The following is a 20999-nucleotide window of genomic DNA, read 5'->3' on the forward strand; positions in this document are numbered from 1 at the left end:
AGCATGCTATCCTAATGGCTGGAGTAGCCTCTGACCTTACGTGAGTTTACGGTTCCCACCATCCATGGGAGTGGAGAGAAGAACCAAATGCACATAATGTAGTAGATGATCTTCTGCCTTCTCTACTACCATTACAAATGTTATGCAAGGGTAACCGCTGCAGACCTGGGGTAACCTACCCCTGCACAGCAAAACCACACAATTCCAGAATCCCCTTCACATCTGCAAATGAAAGGGCAGAATTGGCTCTTTTGACATATGTATTAGGACTGGGGAAAAAATAAAGTAACACCCTTTAATTCGTTTAGTTCTGATACTCTAATCCCATATTGCCAGTTCTTGTGATTTTTATTGCACTATTTGATTTCCTTAAAACCCCAGCTTCTGAAGTCAAATAATTACATGAGAATCTCAGATTTATTTATTCTTAAGTTTGTGGAGAAGACATGACCTGAGTGCACCCTAAAAGCTCAGAAACCAGAAGGGAATTTTTTTTTTAATCTTGTTTTTTCTTGGGACCTTACTTATGATTCTCAAATGCTTACGGTTAGCATTAATACAAATATCATGAAGGAAGCCCAAAGGGGATTACATAGATACGCCCCATCTGCCAATTGGGATTTCAATGTCCTAGTTAACCATCTCTTAGGACCAATCCAAATAGACCAGAAGAGATCAATTTGCCTATATTCTCTACAGCGAAATTTAGTTTAGGCTGGGACTAGCTTTGTTGTCATGAGAAAAATTGCAGACAACTTGGAAAATGCCCTGTAGCAAAACCTGAGCAGCATTTTCAGTTTATCAAGATTACAAAGCTCTAAGATGTCACATCAAACATCTTCTCTCATTACCCACCAACTGAAACATGAAATACTTAGCACTTTCCTTTTTCAAAGCACTGTGTAACCTTACTTCAACCTATCTTAGAAAACGAACCTTAGCAGCAAAGAACTCTCTCGTGGTCTGAAAAGGCCAAGAGTCTCATACTTTTAAGTCAATAGAACTATATCAAGCTCTCTGCTCAATGCTTGTTGTGGAGAAAATCACCCTCTGATGAAAGATCCTCAGTTAATTCTATTTTTCCTGGGAGCTTCTACATAAAGCTGTCCATAAATGTCACCATGGGTGGGGAGGCTTGCTCCCTGTCCCAACTCTTTGCCCCTGGCCCTGCCCCCCACTCCACCCCCACTCTTCCTAGGTCCCACCCCAGCCTCCCCCCACCGCTCCCCACATCCCTCCTCACCTCTCCAGCTGTCAAGAGATCCCCTGCCCACTGCTCACCTCATCACCCCCCCACCACTGACCACCTCGCTTCCCTGCCAGACACCCCCTGCCTGCTCACCTCCTCACTCCTCCACCAGACCCTCACTCACCCCCTGCCAGACTACCTGTCTGCCTACTGCTAGCCTCCTCATTCCTCCACCCAACTCCTCAGACCCCCGCCAGACCACCCCCACTTGCCTGCCTCCTGCATACCCTCTGCCCGCTGCAAGACTCCCACCCCAGCAGCCAGCCTGCCTCCTCACCCCCTGCCTGTCCGCCGCTTGCCTCCTCACCCCCCACCAGACCCCGCCACCTGCTACCACTCGCCCCTCACTCTTCTGCCAGACCCCACCACTCACTGTGAGATCCACCCACCAGACTCCCCCACCCACCGTGAGGCCCCCCGCCAGACCCCCCTGCCCACCCACCGTGAGATTCTCCCACCCACCCCCTCCAGGACTTCCAGAGGGGGTGGGATGGAGAGGAGGAAGACTCACCAGGCAGCAGCAGCAGAGGGTGAGGGCCTTGGGGAAGGGGCGAAGCAGGGAGGGGAGGAGGCATGGCCACCTCAACCCAGTGGCAAGTCGGCAGCAGCTTAGCCTCCCCTGGCCTATTATACTCGCCACCCATGAATGTCACCTACTGAACTCCTACAGCTGTGCTTAGGCAGCCACAGCAAGGAAATAGCATGTGCTGGGGACGATAGTTTCTTCCCCTCTGCTACTATTAGAACAGCAGGGTACAGTAGAACCTCAGATTTACAAACACCTTGGGAATGGAGATTTTTGTTTGTAACTCTGAAATGTTTGAAACTGAATAAAACTTTATGGTTGTTCTTCCTAAAGTTTACAACTGAACATTGACTTAATACAGCTTTGAAACTTTACTATGCTTTTAACCATCTTAATTTAAATGAAACCAGCACAGTTTCCTTACATTGTCAAATCTTTCCTTTTAAACTTTCCTTTTTTTTTTTTTAGTAGTTCCCATTTAACACAGTACTGTACAGTAACTCCTCACGTAAAGTCATCCCGGTTAACACTGTTTCGTTATTAGGTTGCTGATCTATTAGAGAACATACTCGTTTAAGGTCACGCAATGTTCTGTTATAAGGTTGTTTGGCTCGCCTTGCTCCGCCTGCCCGGCATTCCAGCCAGGGAGTGGGGGCTTACCCCACTCCACCCGTCTGGCATTCCAGCTGGGGAACGGGCAAGCCCCTGCTCCCTGGCAGGAGCAGCGGGTGGGCAGAGCGAGGCAAGTCCCCGTGCCCAACCCCGCTACGCCCCTGCCTCAATCAAGCTTCACAAACATCAATGGTGAGTACAGTATTAAATTATTTAAAACTTATACTGTATATGTATATAATGTCTTTTGTCTAGTGAAAAAATTTCCTTGTAACCTAACCTCCCCCCCCCCATTTACATGGGGAAACTGGATTCGCTTAACATCGTTTCACTTAAAGTAGCATTTTTCAGGAACATAATTACAACATTAAACGAGGATTTACTGTACTGTATTTGCTTTTTTGGGTCTGTACTGCTGCCTGATTGCATACTTCCAGTTCCAAATGAGGTGTATTGTCGACCAGTCAGTTCGTAACTCTTGTGTTCATAACTCTGAGGTTCTACTGTACTTCATGCAAAGATTAAGAGACAAGGTGTTCGAATCAGAAGCTTCATTGACAACTGGGAGCCTGTCATAGGCTTTACTTCTAGAGCACCCCCTTTGGGGTGGGTAGAGGTGCTGTTTCTCCCCTCACCAGCTTCCTCTGGAGCAGGGCATGAAAAGAATTGTCTATTTCCAGCTACCACTATCAGGGAGACAATTCTCTCCTCCCCCAGGTTAACAGTAGTCCAAGTGAATAAGGTAAGGTGGAGTAGTCAGTCTTACAGACCACAATATAGGTTCATCCTACTCTCCTTGCCAAGCAACTGGTCAACAGCCCCTGAGCTAGGGCTGAGTTTTCTAGGCTTTTATGAGGCTAATGGGCCCAGGCTGAGCTTCCTGGACTCTACAGAAAATAAAGCAAGGAGAATCCTTCTGCTTGTCCAGAGGGCCATCAGCAGCCGTATGGTGGGTTCAGAAAGCTCTCTGTCCCAGTTCTACTTCCCTCTGAGGTGCACCTCCCACTGAGCTTGGATCCCTGTTTGTTTTTTAAAAAATCCTTCTCCAGGTTCAGCAAGACTCCCAGGTGCTCTGGATTGCAGCTGACTGTGCCCAGAGGATCTCATTAACCCCTTCCTGATGGGGTGGGAACTTCTCCCACCACAGAACTGTTCTAGTTGTTTTATTGTTATACTGATTTCCAGAGCACTGATCCCTAGGACATCTAGACACACTAATTACAAAGTACACAAAACAAAATTACTCAGTACTAAATAAATCATACGGGTTTCATATTGTGTCCTGAAGTTCAGCATCTCTGAGCTCTGACTACTTCTGGGGGAATTCTGCACCACTGCGCAATGCAGAATTTTGCAAACATTAATGTTGTGCACATAGAATTTCCTTTCCCCTCCCTCACAGAAATGGGCTGCAGAGATGCTGGCTGCCACTAGGGACTGCTGGACCCAGCAGAGCCCAGCTTACAAATAGAAGACTAGGCCTAGGAGAGGGGAGGGGACTAGAGGGTTCCCAGCACATCCTGAAGGAAGAATGCGGCAGCACATAGGACATTAGGCCATTTCTCCCTCTGGATCCCAGAGCTCTGGGGGGCAGAAGTATGAGTGTCGGGGCCGTGGCTGGCATCTGGGGAGGGTAGGAAACATAAGTGTTTGGGATGGGGGGGACTGCTGCTGGGCTCTGGAGGGGAGGTGGTGACGGTGTCTGGGATGGGGGAGGCCCATGGCTGGGCTCTGGGGCAAAGTGGGTATGAGTGTTTGGCCCCCTGGCTGGGCTCTGAAGGGGAGGGGCAGAGAAACAGGAACTGGGTTGTTGTAGGGATTTCTTCAACTCTCTACTCCTGGGAGAATTTTTGTGTGTGTATGTATTGTTACAGAAATAATTGCTGACAGGTATTTTGAAATAAATTACCAAAATTATTGAAACTGGAATGATTATATAGTGTTATTTTGACAAAATGTGCAGAATTTTAAAATATTACGTGCCGAATTTTTAAATTTTTGGTGCAGAATTCCCCCAGGAGTACCTGACAGACTGTTAAGGAGAACTGGTTCCACACACAAGGAGCCTGTCATTAAGAAAGACCTGCCCTCAGAAGGCAAACTCTGCCACAGGAACAGTGGGAGAGGCTAATGGAGTTTTTGATGTTTTTATGTTCCCATATACTGGGCCAGATCAGCCATCTGTGCAAATCAGAGCAGCATCTGTTGTTGCAGCTAGGAAGAGTAAGAGTGAAGATGAACTCTGGCCTTTTTTCCCCACTGATGGTGATTGCGGTTGGGATGCATAGAACTGCTGTACTGGTTCTGTATCATCAGTGGATTTCCCCTCTATGATAGGAAAATTAGCAGGTATCTGGTTAAACTGAAATTACAGCCCCATTGAGCCGTGCAAAGGGCCATATCACAAGGGAATTGGGCCCAGAGTGTTGAAACGGGGAGGATCCAGAAACTAGAGCTTCAGCAGCCTATAGATGAAACATCTTTCAGGGAATTGGATCCCAGATCATTCATGGCTTTATAGCATGATGGACACCTTGACTGACATCAGAAACAAATGGAGAATCAAGTATAGAATTGACCACCTACATTATGTTCATACTTGTTTGCACCACTCAGAGGTGAATGGACATCTTCTGCACTAGCCGGAGCTTGTTGTTAGCAAGTTTTACTCTTAGGTGATGTAAATGTAACAGGATAGCTGGCCCCTTAAATTAAATCAGGCTCACCACTCCTGTCCTAGTGTGGTGTAATGAGGAGGGGGGTCCTATCCCTCAGAGTTAAAATAAGAAACACCCTAAAGGAAAGAGTCCACAAGCCACTGTCTAGTTTCCTCATGGAGATGCCCTGAAAGAGAGTTTAGAACTCTGAGCCCAGAGAGGGAGTTCCCAAGAACAGACAACTACTATGCTGAGTACTTCAGGGAAGTGATGGCCATGAAGGGAGTGATGAGAGTTTCCTAGTGGAGCTAGATCAGGCAGCCAGGGAGTCACCTACAAATTTCTCTTGATCAGAGACCGGTGGCTGGAGAGAGCTGAAGGCTCTCTGAGGTAGAGAGATGAAAATAGAGGGCCAGAGAAGGATGAAGGCTGATGTAGAAGAGAGCCCACTGATGTCTCCAAACCTGAAAATTAAGCAGAGAAACAGTCCAGCTAGAGGGGCTGGGGTGAGGTGGAGTGAGAGATGCCAGACCTATCCCAGAGAACTGGATTGTGGTGAGAGATGCCAGAGCTGTCTTGGTGTGCTGATGGACTGTTCAGATTTGAACAATTTAAAGTATGATTTGGACTGTACTAGAGAATTCTGGAGTATGCGAGTGGGACTTTTAAAATAAATTAACCCATTTTGTTGATCCTTTTTGAACAACTGTAGCACTCACTGTTTTGGAACAGGTACTTGACATTTGATAGGAGGGTTGCCTTTGGGGCATGGATGTTCCTTTTGCCATTGGGGTGAAAATCCAGCCATACATGAACAAGTTAAGTTTTTGATAACTCACAGTTCGCACATTCTCAGTAGAAATATCTTTGATATTTAACAGCTAAAATCTCCAAAGATTCCATCCTCACGGAGCATGGGTGCTCCTGATGTGACTGGCTTCACATAAGCAATCCCTTCAGACTGATCAAGTATGTTCCCTCCAGCCCAGGGCTACAGAGGTGAAACCAGTCTTTTCCTCAGTGGCTGTTCCCAGTGGTGATGGATCTGGGCATGAGAACTGAGAGCAGGAAGCCTGTCTGTTCTGTGCACTATGACCACATGATCCTTTCATGGCACCCAGGCAGCCATCTGATTTGAATGCAGAGGGAACAAAAGCCAGGACAGAGAAAGGACTAGATTGGGATAAGGAGACTGGTCAGACTGGGACTGGAAGTGGAGAAAAGAGAGACTAGATAGGCAAAAAGACTGTGCCTAGCATTGGGGGGGGGTGGAGCCTAGGACTTGAAGCCAGTAGGTGAAATGGAGGGAGCTAAAACAGATTGGACAAGGAACTAGAGGGAAACTGGGACTGGCTGGGCAAGGAGCCAGGGAAGCAGTGTGTAAGGAGACTGAGACTGGATATCTATTATTTGTATTACTGTAGTGCTTGGGTGCCATAGTCATGGACCAAGACCCCATTGTGCTAGGTGCTGTACAAACACAGCACAAAAAGACAGTCCCTGCCTCAGAGAATTTACAATCTAAGCCAAGACAGGGATAGAGAAGCTGATGAAAGAATACAAGGAAACAAAAGGGGTCAGTATGAAAGGTTGGGCTCATCTCCCCAGCAGCCTGAGGAGCCTAGAGAGGGAGACTAGGACTGAGATGAGACTCTAGATGGGGAGGGTTCAGAGGGCTGGTCTACACTAAAGCTGTAAATCTACCTAAGTTACACCAACTTCAGTTACATAAGTTATGTAACTGAAGTCGATGTAATTTAGGTCAATTTACAGTGTCTACACTGCACTATGTCAACAGGAGACGCTCTGCTGACAACTTACCTTCTGCCTCTTGGGGAGGTGGAGTACAGAAGTCGAGGGGAGAGTGCTCTGCCATTGACTTAGCTTGTCTTTACCAAACCCGCTAACTCCACACCACTGCATCGATCACAGCAGTGCTGATTTAGCCATAAGTCGAGACAAGCCCTGAGTTCTACAGAGAGTTCTTTCCCAGATATCTACCTGGTGGGTCTTGCCCACAGGCTCAGGGCAAACTGATCACCATATTTGGGATCAGAAAGGAAAGAAATTTTCCTTGGATCAGATTAGCAGAGACCTTGGTGTTTTTTGCCTTCCTCTGCAGCATGGTGCATAGGTCATATGCAGGTTTAAACTAGCATAACTGACAGATTCTCTGTAATTTGAAGTCTAAGTTTAAACCATGATTTAAGGATTTCAATAACTCAGCCAGAAGCTAGGGGTATATTACAGGAGTGGGTGGCTGAGATTCTGTGGCCTGCAATGTACAGGAGGGGTCAGACTAGATGATCACAATGGTCCCATCTCACCTTAACGCAGTGGTCCCCAAACTTTTTGGTCACACCCCCCCTCCCCTTACCCGGTCCACAACTCCCCTGAGCTGTGGCCAGGAACGTGGCAGGCGCTGCAGCTGGGACCACAGCCAGGAGCAGGGCCGGAGTGGAGCTGGGGGCTGAGCAGGGCTGGGTGACACTGCCTCCCTGCCCCCCCCCAACATTCCTCGGCACCCCCTAGGGCGGCATGCCCCATAGTTTGGGGACCACTGCCTTAAAGTCTATGAGCCTAGAAGCCAGAAGTGGGGGAGAGAGAGAGAGCGCAAGATGAGCAGCCAGGAGTGGGGAACTGGGAGGGAATATAGGGAGAGGGAAGCAGGACTCAGAGCTGGAGCAGGGATGATTAGGCCTGGCTGGGCAAAGGGACTGGGTTTAGGGGAGGAAGCCAGGGACATGAATAGTGATGGGCAGATGAGTCTGTGACCACTGGGCCCCCTCCCCTCTAGGGCCAGAACTATGGCTCCTGCGTGTCAGCACCAGTAGGGTGCTCAGACAGCAAGTGTGAAAAATCGGGACAGGGAATGGGGGGGGGGTGTCAAAAGCACCAATATAATTCAAAGCCCCAAATATCAGGACTGTCCCTATAAAATCGGGACATCGGGTCACCCTAGCACTCGGTTATGACTCGACCCCCCAGGCAGGGCGTGTTCCCTCCGGGATAACAACCTTATACTGCTACCAGTCCCCTCAGCACAGCAGGCAGCCGCCTGCGGGCGGAGCCGACGCCGTGACTGGCCCGCGCGGGCGACCTCTGAGGGCAGCGGGACCCAGCGTCTGGCTCCCCGGCTTGGCTAAGCAAGACACCGCGCTCACCCAAAGCGCCAGGCGGGCGTCGCGCGCACTCGCGAGGCGGGAAACGGGCGGTTTCAGGCTGCCTGGACGACCCTCGTACAATCCCGCCGTTCCCACCCATGGCGCGTGCGGAACGACACCGCAGCAGTTGGGAAGGGCGCAGGCACCGCCCGACAGCGCAAGGAAGCGAGAACGAGGCTGGGAATCTCAGCAACCGAAGCTCAAGCCCCCTCCCCATCACTGTCCAAATGGCACATGCGCAGAGCGCCCCATGAGCAGCTTGGATTAGTGAGCGCATGCGTACAGGCCTAGTGCGACCCGTGCAAGGCGGTTGAGGTTTGACGCATGCGTGCACAGCAGGGTTGGGGGAGGGGCATGTGTTAAAGGTTAGACTGGATCTCACAAGCGAGTGTATATGGAAAGGGAGGGAGTGGGAAACTAGCGCATGCGCAGAGATAGCAGGCTTCTGGAGCGTGCGTGGAGCGCGGCCCAGGGTGCCGACGCAGAGGCGGTGGCGGCGCGGGGGGGTGGGGAACCGGCGCGTGCACGGCGGTGGCGGGGGCAGGGAGCGGTATTCCCGAGCATGCTCCAAGGGGCGGAGCGTACGGGGCTCGGCGCATGCGCGGAGGGAGGCGAGTGGGAGGCGCAGGGCCGCGGTGGCGGCGCTCGGCGAGGGTAACAATGGCAGCGGCAGTGACTGCAGGTGGCGGCCCCGGCCCCGGGGCGGCGGCGGGGCTGGCGGCGCTGTCCGTATCGCGGCGGAAGGACGGCGGCCCCACGGGCAAGTTCTGGGAGAGCCCGGAGACGGTGTCCCAGCTGGACGCGGTGCGGGTCTGGCTGGGGAAGCACTACAAGAAGGTGCGGCCCGGCCCGCGGGGGCTGGGGGGGCGGGGGACTCCGGGGAAGCGCTGCAGGAAGGGGCGGCCCGCGGAGGGGGGGGGTCTAGGGAAGCGGGGAGCTGCTGGGCCGGGGGTCCAGGGTAGTGCTACAGGAAGAGGCGGCCCGGCCCGCGGAGCTGAGTGAGCCGGGGGGGTCCAGGGTAGTGCTACAGGAAGGGGCGGCCCGTCCCGAGGGTGCCCGGGGGGATCCGGGGAATCGCTTCAGGAAGGGGCGGCCCTGCCCGCGGGGACCCGAGGGTGCCCGGGGGGGATCTGGGGAAGCGCTCCAAGAAGGGGCGGCCCGGCCCGAGGAGCTGAGTGAGCCGGAGGGGGGGGTCCAGGGAATCGCTCCAGGAAGGGGCGGCGGGGCCTCGGGGCTGGCGTAGCCGGCGAAGCGCCCCAGGTAGTCCGGGAGCGGTAACAAAGGGCCAGCCGCTCCTTTGGGGGTGGTGGGAGCGGGATCCCGGCCCTAGGCGGGCTGGGGTTCAGCGGGCCCGGTTTACCGACCAGCGGGCTGGTAACGTGACTCTGCAGCGTTCGCTGGCCCCGGAGCATCCCGCTCCGCTCCCCAGGCTGTGGTGGCTTCGCCAGTCCTACCCCTGCGCCTTTCTCTCCGCTTCAGCCTGACTGAATCCACACTGAATACAAGTCTTAAACATCAGGTTGAGCCTAGTTTTCACCGGTTACACAACTTTACAGGGAGCTCTCTTGATCTTAGTCTTAACTGTAGTTTCTTTGTGTGCAGCTGTTGGAATATATAATGTGTACTGGACTGTAATCTCTGTGACATGTATAGCACCAGCACCAGGAGGCACCAGTCATGCTGAGCATGATTATCATATAATGGAGAGAAACTGGGGTTTTAAGTTAACTTTTATTTAAAACTGCATTGCTGATGGTCTTTAGCTTAGGTAGTTGTACAGCCTGTGTTATTGCAGTATCTGAGCACAATCTGTTTATCTTCAGACACTCTTATGAGATAGAAGGAGACAAAGTGCTGTTATCCCATTTTACAGATGAGGATTGTCTCTCAGAGAATGACTTACCCAAGACCTTGTCGAAAGTCTGCGGTAGAGTAGGGAATTAAACCCAGGTCTCCTGAGTCCCAGGCTAGTACCCCTAACTATCTGGACTATCCATCATTTCTATAACCTTATTAGGTTGAGGGCTCCATTGTCTAAATATAAAAACAAGAAAAAATTACCCAATGACTATTTTTCTGAGGACTGTGACTTCATCTGCATGCAAACTTGCACTGGTTTAGCTAATGATGTTAAGTTAGTGTATTTAAACCTGAGCATAACCCCTTGTGTACAATTTTATTTCAGTTTGAATGGCACATATTGATTTGGGTGAAGTAGATTCCTTATAGATTTAAGCTAAACCAAAATAACCCACTTTTAAATCAAAATAAGATTGTCTGCACAGGGTTTTGCTGTGGTTTAACAATGTTTTTAAACTGATTTGTAACTCCAGGGCAGCTTTTTGATTATATATTTGTGTGGCCAATACTCTCTCAAAGCCACGACTCCTGCAATTTAAATAAAAATACTTGCTAAACTGTATTTTAAACATGCTAATCAAATTCTTATTTATTAAAGCTTAAAAAACTAAATTATATATCTCTTGCTTTTGTTATACTTTTCCCTTTCCTTGCTCGCTCCATGTCTTTTCCTATAATAGCATGTAAAGTTATCACTTGTCCTGCATTATCTTATTCAGTGTCTTCTCTCTTTCACTCTGTGTATTTCCACTCGTGTTCTCTGCCTTATTTTCTTTTTAAGTCTCTCCGTATTGTATTTCTCTAGTTTATCCCATCTTCTCCCTTTTCCCCTGCCACAATTCATGTGGGTCTTTGAAGTGTTACCGGATACTTAGTACCAAAGGACTAAGTCTTCTAGCCAAAGTCCCAGATGAAAGTTGAGGAGCATTATCTGGAGCAAAGCCCAGATGAGAAGCCACATATTTCCCCATCCTTCACCTAAACAGCCGGGGGGGTGTTAGAAAACCTGCTGTTCCTGGACTGTGATGGGATTCCATCATTCATATCAACCTGAAGCCTAATTGGTTTCTATAAGCATGAGGTTCCTCCAATATTTCTAGGTCCTGAAGGAAAGGAGTGTTCTTTCACTCCGTTTCCCAAGATTTCCATCCCAGATTCCTCAGCTAATGTGAGAGGAGATTTTGTTCACTGCTTTACCACTCTTCTAGCCTAGTTTGAGTCCTCCTTCATAGGGAATAGAATCAGTGCCTGCCCTCTTGCTGTTCAGAGCTTTCCACAAGCAAGGATATCAAAATGGTGTTAACTCAGTTCTTGTTAATTTCACTGCTGCACATAGGATTCTGGATTGTAGTTGTGAAAACTGGGGAGAACTTTTTCACTGTGTTGTAGCTTATTAAGACTCTTAGCGTCAAGAGAGGCATTGGATCCATCATAGTGTAGGCTTAATACAGCAATTCATTGGTTAAATGTGAAGGTAATTTTAACCATAATGGCCAGACACTTAATATTTTTCTTACATGAAAACTTAGATTCTGCAAAGTTGATAGGACTTAGCTGGAAAAGATATCTAATCATTCTTGGCAAGTGGCTTTTTTAAGCCCTCTATAAAAGAGAGGTGAATAGTCTGTTTAAAAACTGGGAAAAAATTAAAAACTGCTTCTCCGTTTTGGCAAACAAGGGGATTTGTATGGTCAAATATCTTTAGATGTTAGTAAAACTAGAGCATCAGATGTAAATGTTTATCCTTTCTAATAATAAGACTAATACCAGTTTTCACAGGTTACCATTTTTATAGTGAACTATTTTAGTTTTACTGTATTAATGGTAAAACTTCCATTGACTTCAACTGGTGCAGGATAGTGTCCTTAATAAATTGAACAGTTTGTGTCTGGTTGAAAAATTTGTGGCCTGCATCACACATGGATACTGTAGAATCCAGGCTTTTTAAAGAAAAAGTAAGTTTCTAGCTTTGGATTACACAGGTAATTTTCTAACTGTGAATCAAATATAAATCAATGCAGTGTCATCTTCCTGAGTCTGCAGACAACCTGAAACTAACTCTAACGGTGAATTCCCTCACGCTTTATTAATCTTATTAGGATATGAGCTCTAAAGACCAATGATGACACTAACATCAAAAATAACTTTCATTGTTGATCATTTCAGTGGGATACATGGAGGAAAGGCATGGGCATGAAGTCCATGGAAGGAGGGTGGGAATTGGGAGTTGCTGTAGTGAAAGAAATCCAGAAGGAAGAACAGAAGATGCACATAAACACAGGAAAGAGAAGAGAAATGGAGAATGGGGAAGGAAGAGAAACAAGAAGCAGATATAGTGGTCACCTTATTTTTCTATTGACTAAGTTTGGGTAGATGAATTAATATGAACAATTGAGCCATAAGTCAAGTAAAACTGCTAGTTAAAACAGTGATACTTTTAGTGATACTGAATTGATGGCAAGGAACTCTAAAAGTTCAGTGACTACAGAAACAATTTTATTCATGATCTGTATGCAAATCTATTGACATAACTGGGAATTATGCTGTCTTTTATGGTCAGGACTGAGATATTCTTCAACCTAATGCACATTATGTGGGATAGGTACTAGATAAAATACTATTTTTACACAGAAATCTGTAATTCAAACTATGAAAAGTTGAGTACGTTATTTAATATAGTTTATTATTTATAGTTAACTAATGCTCAGAGACACCAGTTATCAGGCCATGATGTGCATGTACAGCAACTAGCATCATGTTATATTAATGATTACCCAACTAATTGCTTTCTATTTAAATACCTCTAACTACTTTATTCTGGGCCATTTATTTAGTTCTACTGGAAACATTTTCTTAAAATCATGGATGGTCTTTAATTTCGAACACCCATTTTCTTCATTTAACATCCAACACTTTTTGTGCTAAGGAGATCAACAAATAGCTTTGGCATTAAAGATTTATAGAATCAAATAACTGTAGGGCTGTAAGAGACCTAAAGAAGTCATCTAGTCCATCCCCCTGTGCTGAGGCAGAGCCAAATATACCTAGACTATCCTTGACAGGTGTTTGTCTAACCTGTTCTTAAAAACCTGCAATGATGAGGTATTCCACAACTTCTCTTGGAAGCCTATTCCGGAGCTTAAGGACCCTTATAGTTAGACAGGTTTTCCTAATATCTAACCTAGGGCCTTATCTACACTGCCACTTTACAGTGCTGAAACTTTCTTGGTCGGGTGTGAAAAAACACACCCCTGAGCGATGCAAGTTTCAGCGCTGTAAAGTGGCAGTGCAGACAGTGCTACAGCGCTAGGAGCCACTCCCCTCCCGGAGGTGTGGGGTTGTTTTTTTTTACACACCAATGGGAGAGCTCTCTCCCAGCACTGGAGCCGCGACTACGCAGCCACGGTAGTGCTTTAACGTGGGTAATGAAGCAACAAAGAATCCTGTGGCACCTTATAGACTAACAGATGTTTTGCAGCATGAGCTTTCGTGGGTGAATACCCACTTCTTCGGATGCAAGCAGTGGAAATTTCCAGGGGCAGGTGTATATATAAGCAAGCAAGAAGCAAGCTAGAGATAACGAGGTTAGATCAATCAGGGAGGATGAGGCCCTGTTCCAGCAGCTGAGGTGTGAAAACCAAGGGAGGAGAAACTGGTTCTGTAATTGGCAAGCCATTTACATAAGCCATAAACTTGCCAATTACAGAACCAGTTTCTCCTCCCTTGGTTTTCACACCTCAGCTGCTGGAACAGGGCCTCATCCTCCCTGATTGATCTAACCTCGTTATCTCTAGCTTGCTTCTTGCTTGCTTATATATACACCTGCCCCTGGAAATTTCCACTGCTTGCATCCGAAGAAGTGGGTATTCACCCACGAAAGCTCATGCTGCAAAACGTCTGTTAGTCTATAAGGTGCCACAGGATTCTTTGTTGCTTCTACAGAACCAGACTAACACGGCTACCCCTCTGATACGTGGGTAATGAAGACATACCCTAAATCTCCCATGCTGCTGATAAAGCCTGTTACTATTGCTGCAAGCTTGCATGCGCAAGCGCTGCGCGCAGCGGCATCAAAGAGTCCAGCCAGCAGCGCGAAAAAAACTCTCTCCTCTCCCAGCTCCAGCTCCCTGTCCCCCTGTGGGAAGGACGCTGGGCGCGGCGGCCTCTGGCGCTGGGGCTTGACTACACACGCGCGGGCGCTGGCGCGTTTGCAGCGCTGCAGAGGGTGTGTTTTCACACCCTGCTGCAGCGCTGCAAATTTGTAAGTGTAGCCAAGCCCTTACTGTCCTTCCTTCAGTGGATATGGAGAACAATTGATCACTGTCCTCCTTTATAATAGGTCTTAACAATTTGAAGACTATCCAGTCCCTCCCTCAGTTGTCTTTTCTCAAGGCTAAACATGCCCAGTTTCCTAACCTGTCCTTACATAAAAGGTTTAGAAAACCTGACCTAATCTTTGTAGCTTTCCTGTGGACGCTCCAATTTGTCCACAGTTTTTGTAAAGTGTAGTAACTAGAACTTGATGCAGTGTTCCAGCTGTGGCCTCACCAGTGGCAGTAAAAGCAAGACAGTTACTCCTGTGTTTTACATACAGGACTCCTGCTAATACACCCCACAATATTAGCTTTGTTTCATAGCTGCATCACATTGTTGGCTCATATTCAATTTGTGATTCACTATAACCCCCAGATCCTTGTCAGCAGTACTACTGCCCAGCCAATTATTCTCCATTTTGTAGTTGTGCATTTGATTTTTTTCCTCCCCGAGTCAAGTACTTTGTACTTGTCTTAATCAAATTTGGTGTTGATTTCAGACCAAAGATGTAGTCCATGGGCATGATTTTCAGTTATGTTAAGCACCTCCAAGTAGCTGCAGCCTGTGGGTGCTCAGTGCTTCTGAAAATCAGGTTGGTGGCTACAAAAAGCACTGACAGATGGTATGGTTGAGATCTGCAATAAAAACAAATGGATAAACAGCTGGTGTGCTGCCTGAGAATGCAAGTAACATGAGGATTGGCTGTCTTTTGAGTGTGTTTAGTGGGTATGATTTGGGATTCTGACTGAATACTGAAGTAATCTGAGCCACAAAATTTTGTTTCTCAAATTGGTCTAATTTTTACTAATGCAATAGACTAATTTTGTTTAATAAAACAAGGTTTCTGGTTTTCCTTTAAATTTTAATAAGGGGCCTCTGGGCTAGTTGAAAGAGTTGGCTTGATGGCAGTGGTGCTCAAAGTCTGCTATTTAGCCACAAAACAGTTATAGCACAGACAGCAGTGCCAGCTTCCCCCACACAGTTCTGTTAACATGCCTCAACCCTGACCTGGAGGGATGTCCCATGTTGCTTCAGTCCTTGGCAGCTCTGTTAAAGTGTTAATGTTAGTGGTTTGTGACATGTACCTGTAGACTGAGACCACCAACTTGTTTCATATTAGCTACCAGTATCTGGATTTGGAAAACTTGTCATCTCCATACTTGTTCCATAGTTTCTTATCAGTACCATTGGAACATTAAATTAGCACATGTGTCTCTGCTAGTTTCCTTTGAACTAATCTGAAAATAGCTTTTTTTTTTTTTAAAAGGAGCTAAAGATGCAAATCTAGTATTGTTACTGTTCTGCTTTTAGCTCAAATCATTGCGTCTAGATATGGTTAATTGTCAGGAAAGTGGTGGTCTTTTATGTGAAAGTGCTACAACATAGTTGAGTTATTTAAGGATAGCGATGGCCTTAAAGTTGGGTTTCCTTGCTTTTGTATCAGTCTGACATTTTAGTGTTTCTGCATGTGGCTTATTTTGTTTTCTGTAGTGCCAACAGTCTGCCAGGTGAGTCTACAAACACAAAAGAAGGCATAGCCCTTGCCCTGGGGCATCTTAACTCTAAAACTTTTTATTGTTTCCTTCTCTGCCGGCTCATACGCTGCCTCTGCTCATTATGGGCAAAGTAATATGAAAATGAATGATTCTTGTAAGCTTCACTGCTGTCTCCTTCCCCCAAAAAATCAGCTATGAATCAGCTGGCAAATAAGAATCTGGTTGGATTAATATTGCTGGCAAAAGCCCATAGCAAGGCCCTCTTGTACAACTTTCAAACTTCCAAATAGTGAATGAGAAAGGAGCCTCTAAGCTTTTCCTTTGACGTAGTGAAGTTTTCTATCCTCTTATTGTAGAAGGGGAAATTGAGGCGTATAGGTTAAATGACATGTCCATGTTCAAGGTAACACAGCAAATCTGAGACCGCATCAGGGCTGCTATATTCTATTGCTGATTATTTCCTTTTCCAACAACTTGATAGCCCTCAAGTTTGACTTAACTCTGCGAGAGGTGGGAGTGGGATTCACAAGTCTCCGTTAAGAAATAAGAGTGAAAAAAGTGTACTCTTCCAAATATATCCAAACCCCAAGGTACATTTTCCTGGGGGGTGGGCACACTGGAATTCTAACTATAAAGTAGCAGCTAAAATATATATTTTATTTTTTCTAAATATTGGTATTCTGGAGTGAGGTTCCATTTTGTGCTCTTTTTTACGTTTTTAATTTTATTACAGTAGCCTGAAGAAAGTTTCAGAAACAAAAAAATGTACCTTGTTTTGAGTGCTGGTAAGCAATATGGTCTGAAGGAATGAGTATGGATTGGGGAGTCAAGATGTTTAGAGTTCTAATCCTAGTTTGGTTACTGACTCTTAATGTGGCCTTAGACACAGAAAAACTGAAGCACAGAAGAGAATGTCTATCTGTACAAGGAACACTTCATACTTACCTACTTTTTAGAAATTTTAAGGGTTGGCTCACTTCTTATGGTGCTTTGAACTTAATGCATTATATAAAATTTTAAAAAAGTATTCAAACCATTTTAAATTACATATTTCAGGGAAAATTAACAGTAATAAAACTGATTTCACATGCGGTCAAACAGCAACGAAGCAAGAGTCCGAGATGGAAGAATGGATCCGCCTTGTGAAATGGATTTTCATGGTCACTAAGGTTGTACTAGCAACAAAGAATCCTGTGGCATCTTATAGACTAACAGACGTTTTGCAGCATGAGCTTTCGTGGGTGAATACCCACTTCTTCGGATGCAAGGTTGTACTGTTATTGAACACTTATATAAAGGAAGTTCATTTAGAGAGGATGAAGATCGTGCACAAAATAGCCTTTTTGGAAATGGTAGTATTTTTCTTCTTGACATGTGCAGATCATATACTGCTTTTGAGGGTGAGAGGATATGTTCTAACAGATATAATGATAAGCACAGGCAAGCTACTCCATTTAGGTGCTGCTGAGGCTGATAGGCCTAAAATTAGACCTGCCAGCTTTGTTTCTTGGGCATGTGTGCACATGCTGTTCTTGTTGAATAAAGATTTTTTCTTCATAAACTTCTATTAAAATAGAATGGAAACAAGATTATAACATCTGACACTTGACTTCCCATGCTGTCAGTTTCATACACTGTTAACTACTGTACATGTTTACTTTGCAGCTTAGTAATGCACATTTTAACTACACTTTTTCCTATGCAATTTAGTTGATACGTGTTGAATACTTAAACTGAAAGTTCAAAATGTTATGTGACATCAGACAAGGTAGAGTGATGACTTTTGTTGTGCACAGTTGGCTCAGTTTTCTGGGAATTGCAGGGCTATTGTTGGTGATTCAGCACAATCCTGTTTGTTCATCTAAACAGTTGTAAAGTGAAGAGATTCAGCCACACTAATCGAGGTTTTTTTTGTTTGTTTTTTGTTTTTTAAGCTCTAAACTGTAGGAACATCAATTTGTCATCTTTTCTCTTTTACAGGCATATACACTTACAACACTATGAATGTTATGAAATGCTTTCCTTCTTGGTTAAATAAGTCTTAAAACTTCAAGAAAACAGAGTAGTTATCAGGAGGCATAATGGCTCTTAGTAGGTAAAACAGAGAGAGCCCCTTTTAAGTCACCTGATAGAATCCAGCCCCAATTAGTAGAGAGAGCTCTGTGGTGGCCTGTATGAAATGGTTTGGTGATCTTTCTAGTTTATAGTGGGAAGCTATCCACATTACAAAATTACCACAACTGTCTCCCCTTTTGGCAGATAATTGAATAATTGAACAGGTTTGGAAACCATCTACACTTTCTGTATCATGGCTGAGACGCGCACACTGGTGAGGCAGCTTGGGGAATCTTGTGCTGCCATGTGGTGTTCATAATCTTTGAATCGTTAAAACTTCATTCTCCAGATACGTCAGCCTGGCTTCTACAGTTAGTACACTTAAAAATTTAAGCATTTAGTTATTGAAATCTCATGGTGAGAAACCCATAGCCTTTACAGTAATCTTCACTTCTTGTATGCTACTTTAGTAAATGGCTTAAATGGTTTTATTTGGTTATTTACCAGGCTAAATTGAGACCACCAGCACCTGATATGTAGGTAACAGAATGGTTTAACAAAGAATAGAAATACTTGTAGGAGTTCTGACTGCTGTGTAACTATTATGGCTTCATGAACTTCTCACGGTACTCTATATATACGCTCCTGGGGGAATTCTGCACTATTGCACATGTGCATACTTAATGAGCCCTGCATATTTTTAATTTTTTGTGCTGAAAAAAAGCTTCTGCCATAATGTTCTTGCACTTCCACGTTTTGCCCATCAGATGGCGCTGTAGCAATAGAACAAAGCAGCAGCTGCCCACCAGTTAGGGAAGAGAGAGAGCCTGCCTTCTTAATAGTGGGCCAGGTTAGGAGACAGGCTATGGGGAGACAGTGTGGGGTGCTGGGGGTGGGGGTCAGACAGGCTCATAAGGGCTAGTGAGGGAGGACAAACTGGGGCAGGGGCTGAATGGGAGTGGAGGCACAGGGCCACAGCGGGAGGGAGGTTCAGGGCCACATGGTGATGAGGGAGGGAGTACAGAGCTACATAGGAACAAGGGATGGCTGGGTGGGGATACAGGGACATGGGGAGGCACATAGGGGCATAAGGGGGTGCAGGGCCACATGGGGATAGGTGTCTGAGTGGGGGTGGAGGGACACATGAACGGGGTGCAAAGACACATGGGGACAGGCAGATATGCCTGACTGAATGGGAGAGGCTATGGGTCGGCCAGAGTCTACACGGGGGAAGCTCCCTAACAATCCTTCCCCTCCCCCCCAAAAATAACCCTGTTCCATACTTTTCCCACCCATACCTAACAACCCTCCCAAATTCACACCCAGGCTCCTTCCCAGCAATTTACTTCCCTGTCCCACAGCTCCTCCATTACCCATGAGTCCCCCAAGCCTTTGCATTGCTTCTGTGGGGTTTGGGGAATATGGTTCCGTATTGTAGTTTAAATGAATTATTACTCAGAGTTCTGGATTAATATGCCCAGTAAGGAATCTATTTGTCAAAAAAAAAAAATTCCTGAATCTTTTTTGCTGTCTGTATTGTTAAAGACGTACTTGATGACAGGTCTTTTGAAATAAATGACCAAAAATAATTGAAATTGGTGTGATTATATTGTGTTACTTTTGACAAATAAAATACGCATAATTTTAAAATATTGTGTGCAGAATTTTTAATTTTTTGGCACAGAATTCCCCCAGAAGTATATATAGGAGTCTGGCTAGACAGACACAGTGGAAGAAATAAGGCATTCTAGTTGGGTATTATATCAGTTGTTCACCAGGTAAATGGCTCAATGATTAGTCTGCTTACTGACCAACTAACATTAGCCTTTCAGATTATGTATGAACTGGTCATGCACTGAAGTACTGTGCCTGGGGAAATAAATATATCCTGGAGAAAAATTACCTGATTGTAGATTGTTGCAAAATAGCAGAAATTTGGTCTTCTGGGTATATTTTTCCTGATTGTGCATGAACACACTAAAGGTTAGTGAAGAGATGCAACTGGAAGAATTAATGTGGTATTCACAGGGTAACTCTTTTGCGAGAGGAGTAGACAGTGTTTTCCTAGTGAGTTGTATATATCTGAGAGCCGGAATTAGCCTTAGAACTCGATTTGATTTCTATCTCTAATGAAGTATTTAATCCTTTTCTGAAGAATATCGAATCCAGTGAATTAATAACGAACCACAGATACTTGCCAACTCTTAGACTAAATCTTAAAGTACAGACTATTGTGCATCAGTTTAAAGCAATATATTAAATAAACAGGAAAAAAAGATTTCGTAAATGTGGCTGACTATAATGACTATTCTAACATAGCTGCTCTTCATGAAGTTAGATGACTGTTAAAGAACATAAAATCCATGACTGTAAAAACTAATAAATAATGAAAACCCCAAAATAGACAAATGTCCACTCTTTGCGGCTGTATTGAGCTGTATTACAGAAATACATACCTTATCCCCTCTCGTGGATTATGGCAGTATGGTTTATTTGGGATTGAAAGCATAGTCCCTGAGAACTAAAACTGAGTTTTGTTTATGTATTTTAAAGATTATGAGTCTAAAAGCTAGCGCAAAAAAAAAAAAAGTGCCCTGAAGCTTGCTGGAATTGGTCTTAGATAGTGCAGTTCCTTTGGCAATTCATTCTCCCCCATCTCCAGTAAGTATGTGTTTGTGTCTTTCAGTATGTTCAGGCAGATGCTCCAACCAATAAAACATTGGCTGGGCTGGTGGTGCAGCTGCTGCAGTTCCAGGAAGATGCCTTTGGGAAACATGTCACCAATCCTGCCTTCACCAAACTTCCTGTGAGTATTTGAATGCCATGAGCGACTGCCATTATAGCAGTATACTTCATTCTTGTTCATCCAATATTTTTGTTGCCAAATGACACAATGGCACACTTCCAGCTGAGAAGGTAGATTTGTGGCTGTTCTACAGTCGCTGCCAGTGCTTAATGCAGATGGATGAATAGCTTGGTCCTCCTGTCTTGTGAAACAAGCTTCAAGCTATAAACATCCTGCCATTTCAATATTCAGCAGCTCATTTGAAAGTGAGGAATGGTTTT

General features: G+C 45.5%; 1 protein-coding gene and 1 long non-coding RNA gene across 6 annotated transcripts in view; one reads left to right on the forward strand and one right to left on the reverse strand.

Moving 5' to 3' along the window:
• Positions 1-8449, reverse strand: part of LOC120397539 — an 84677-nt gene extending 76228 nt beyond the window's left edge. The window contains exon 1 of one of the 4 annotated variants that reach the window (XR_005593851.1): positions 8209-8449. This is a non-coding gene — a long non-coding RNA (uncharacterized LOC120397539). The other 3 variants (XR_005593849.1, XR_005593852.1, XR_005593850.1) reach the window with 3 other exon arrangements.
• Positions 8450-8780: 331 nt separating this feature from the next.
• Positions 8781-20999, forward strand: part of SMARCC1 (SWI/SNF related, matrix associated, actin dependent regulator of chromatin subfamily c member 1) — a 159595-nt gene continuing 147376 nt past the window's right edge. For both annotated transcript variants that reach the window (XM_039523511.1, XM_039523512.1), the window contains exons 1-2: positions 8781-9045; positions 20620-20739. In XM_039523511.1, the coding sequence (XP_039379445.1) occupies positions 8806-9045; positions 20620-20739 (360 nt within the window). In that variant the 5' untranslated portion in view covers positions 8781-8805. The remainder of the gene's footprint in view (positions 9046-20619; positions 20740-20999) is intronic.

The sequence above is a fragment of the Mauremys reevesii genome, linkage group 2 (genome assembly GCF_016161935.1).
Source record: "Mauremys reevesii isolate NIE-2019 linkage group 2, ASM1616193v1, whole genome shotgun sequence".
Taxonomy (NCBI): Eukaryota; Metazoa; Chordata; order Testudines; family Geoemydidae; genus Mauremys; species Mauremys reevesii.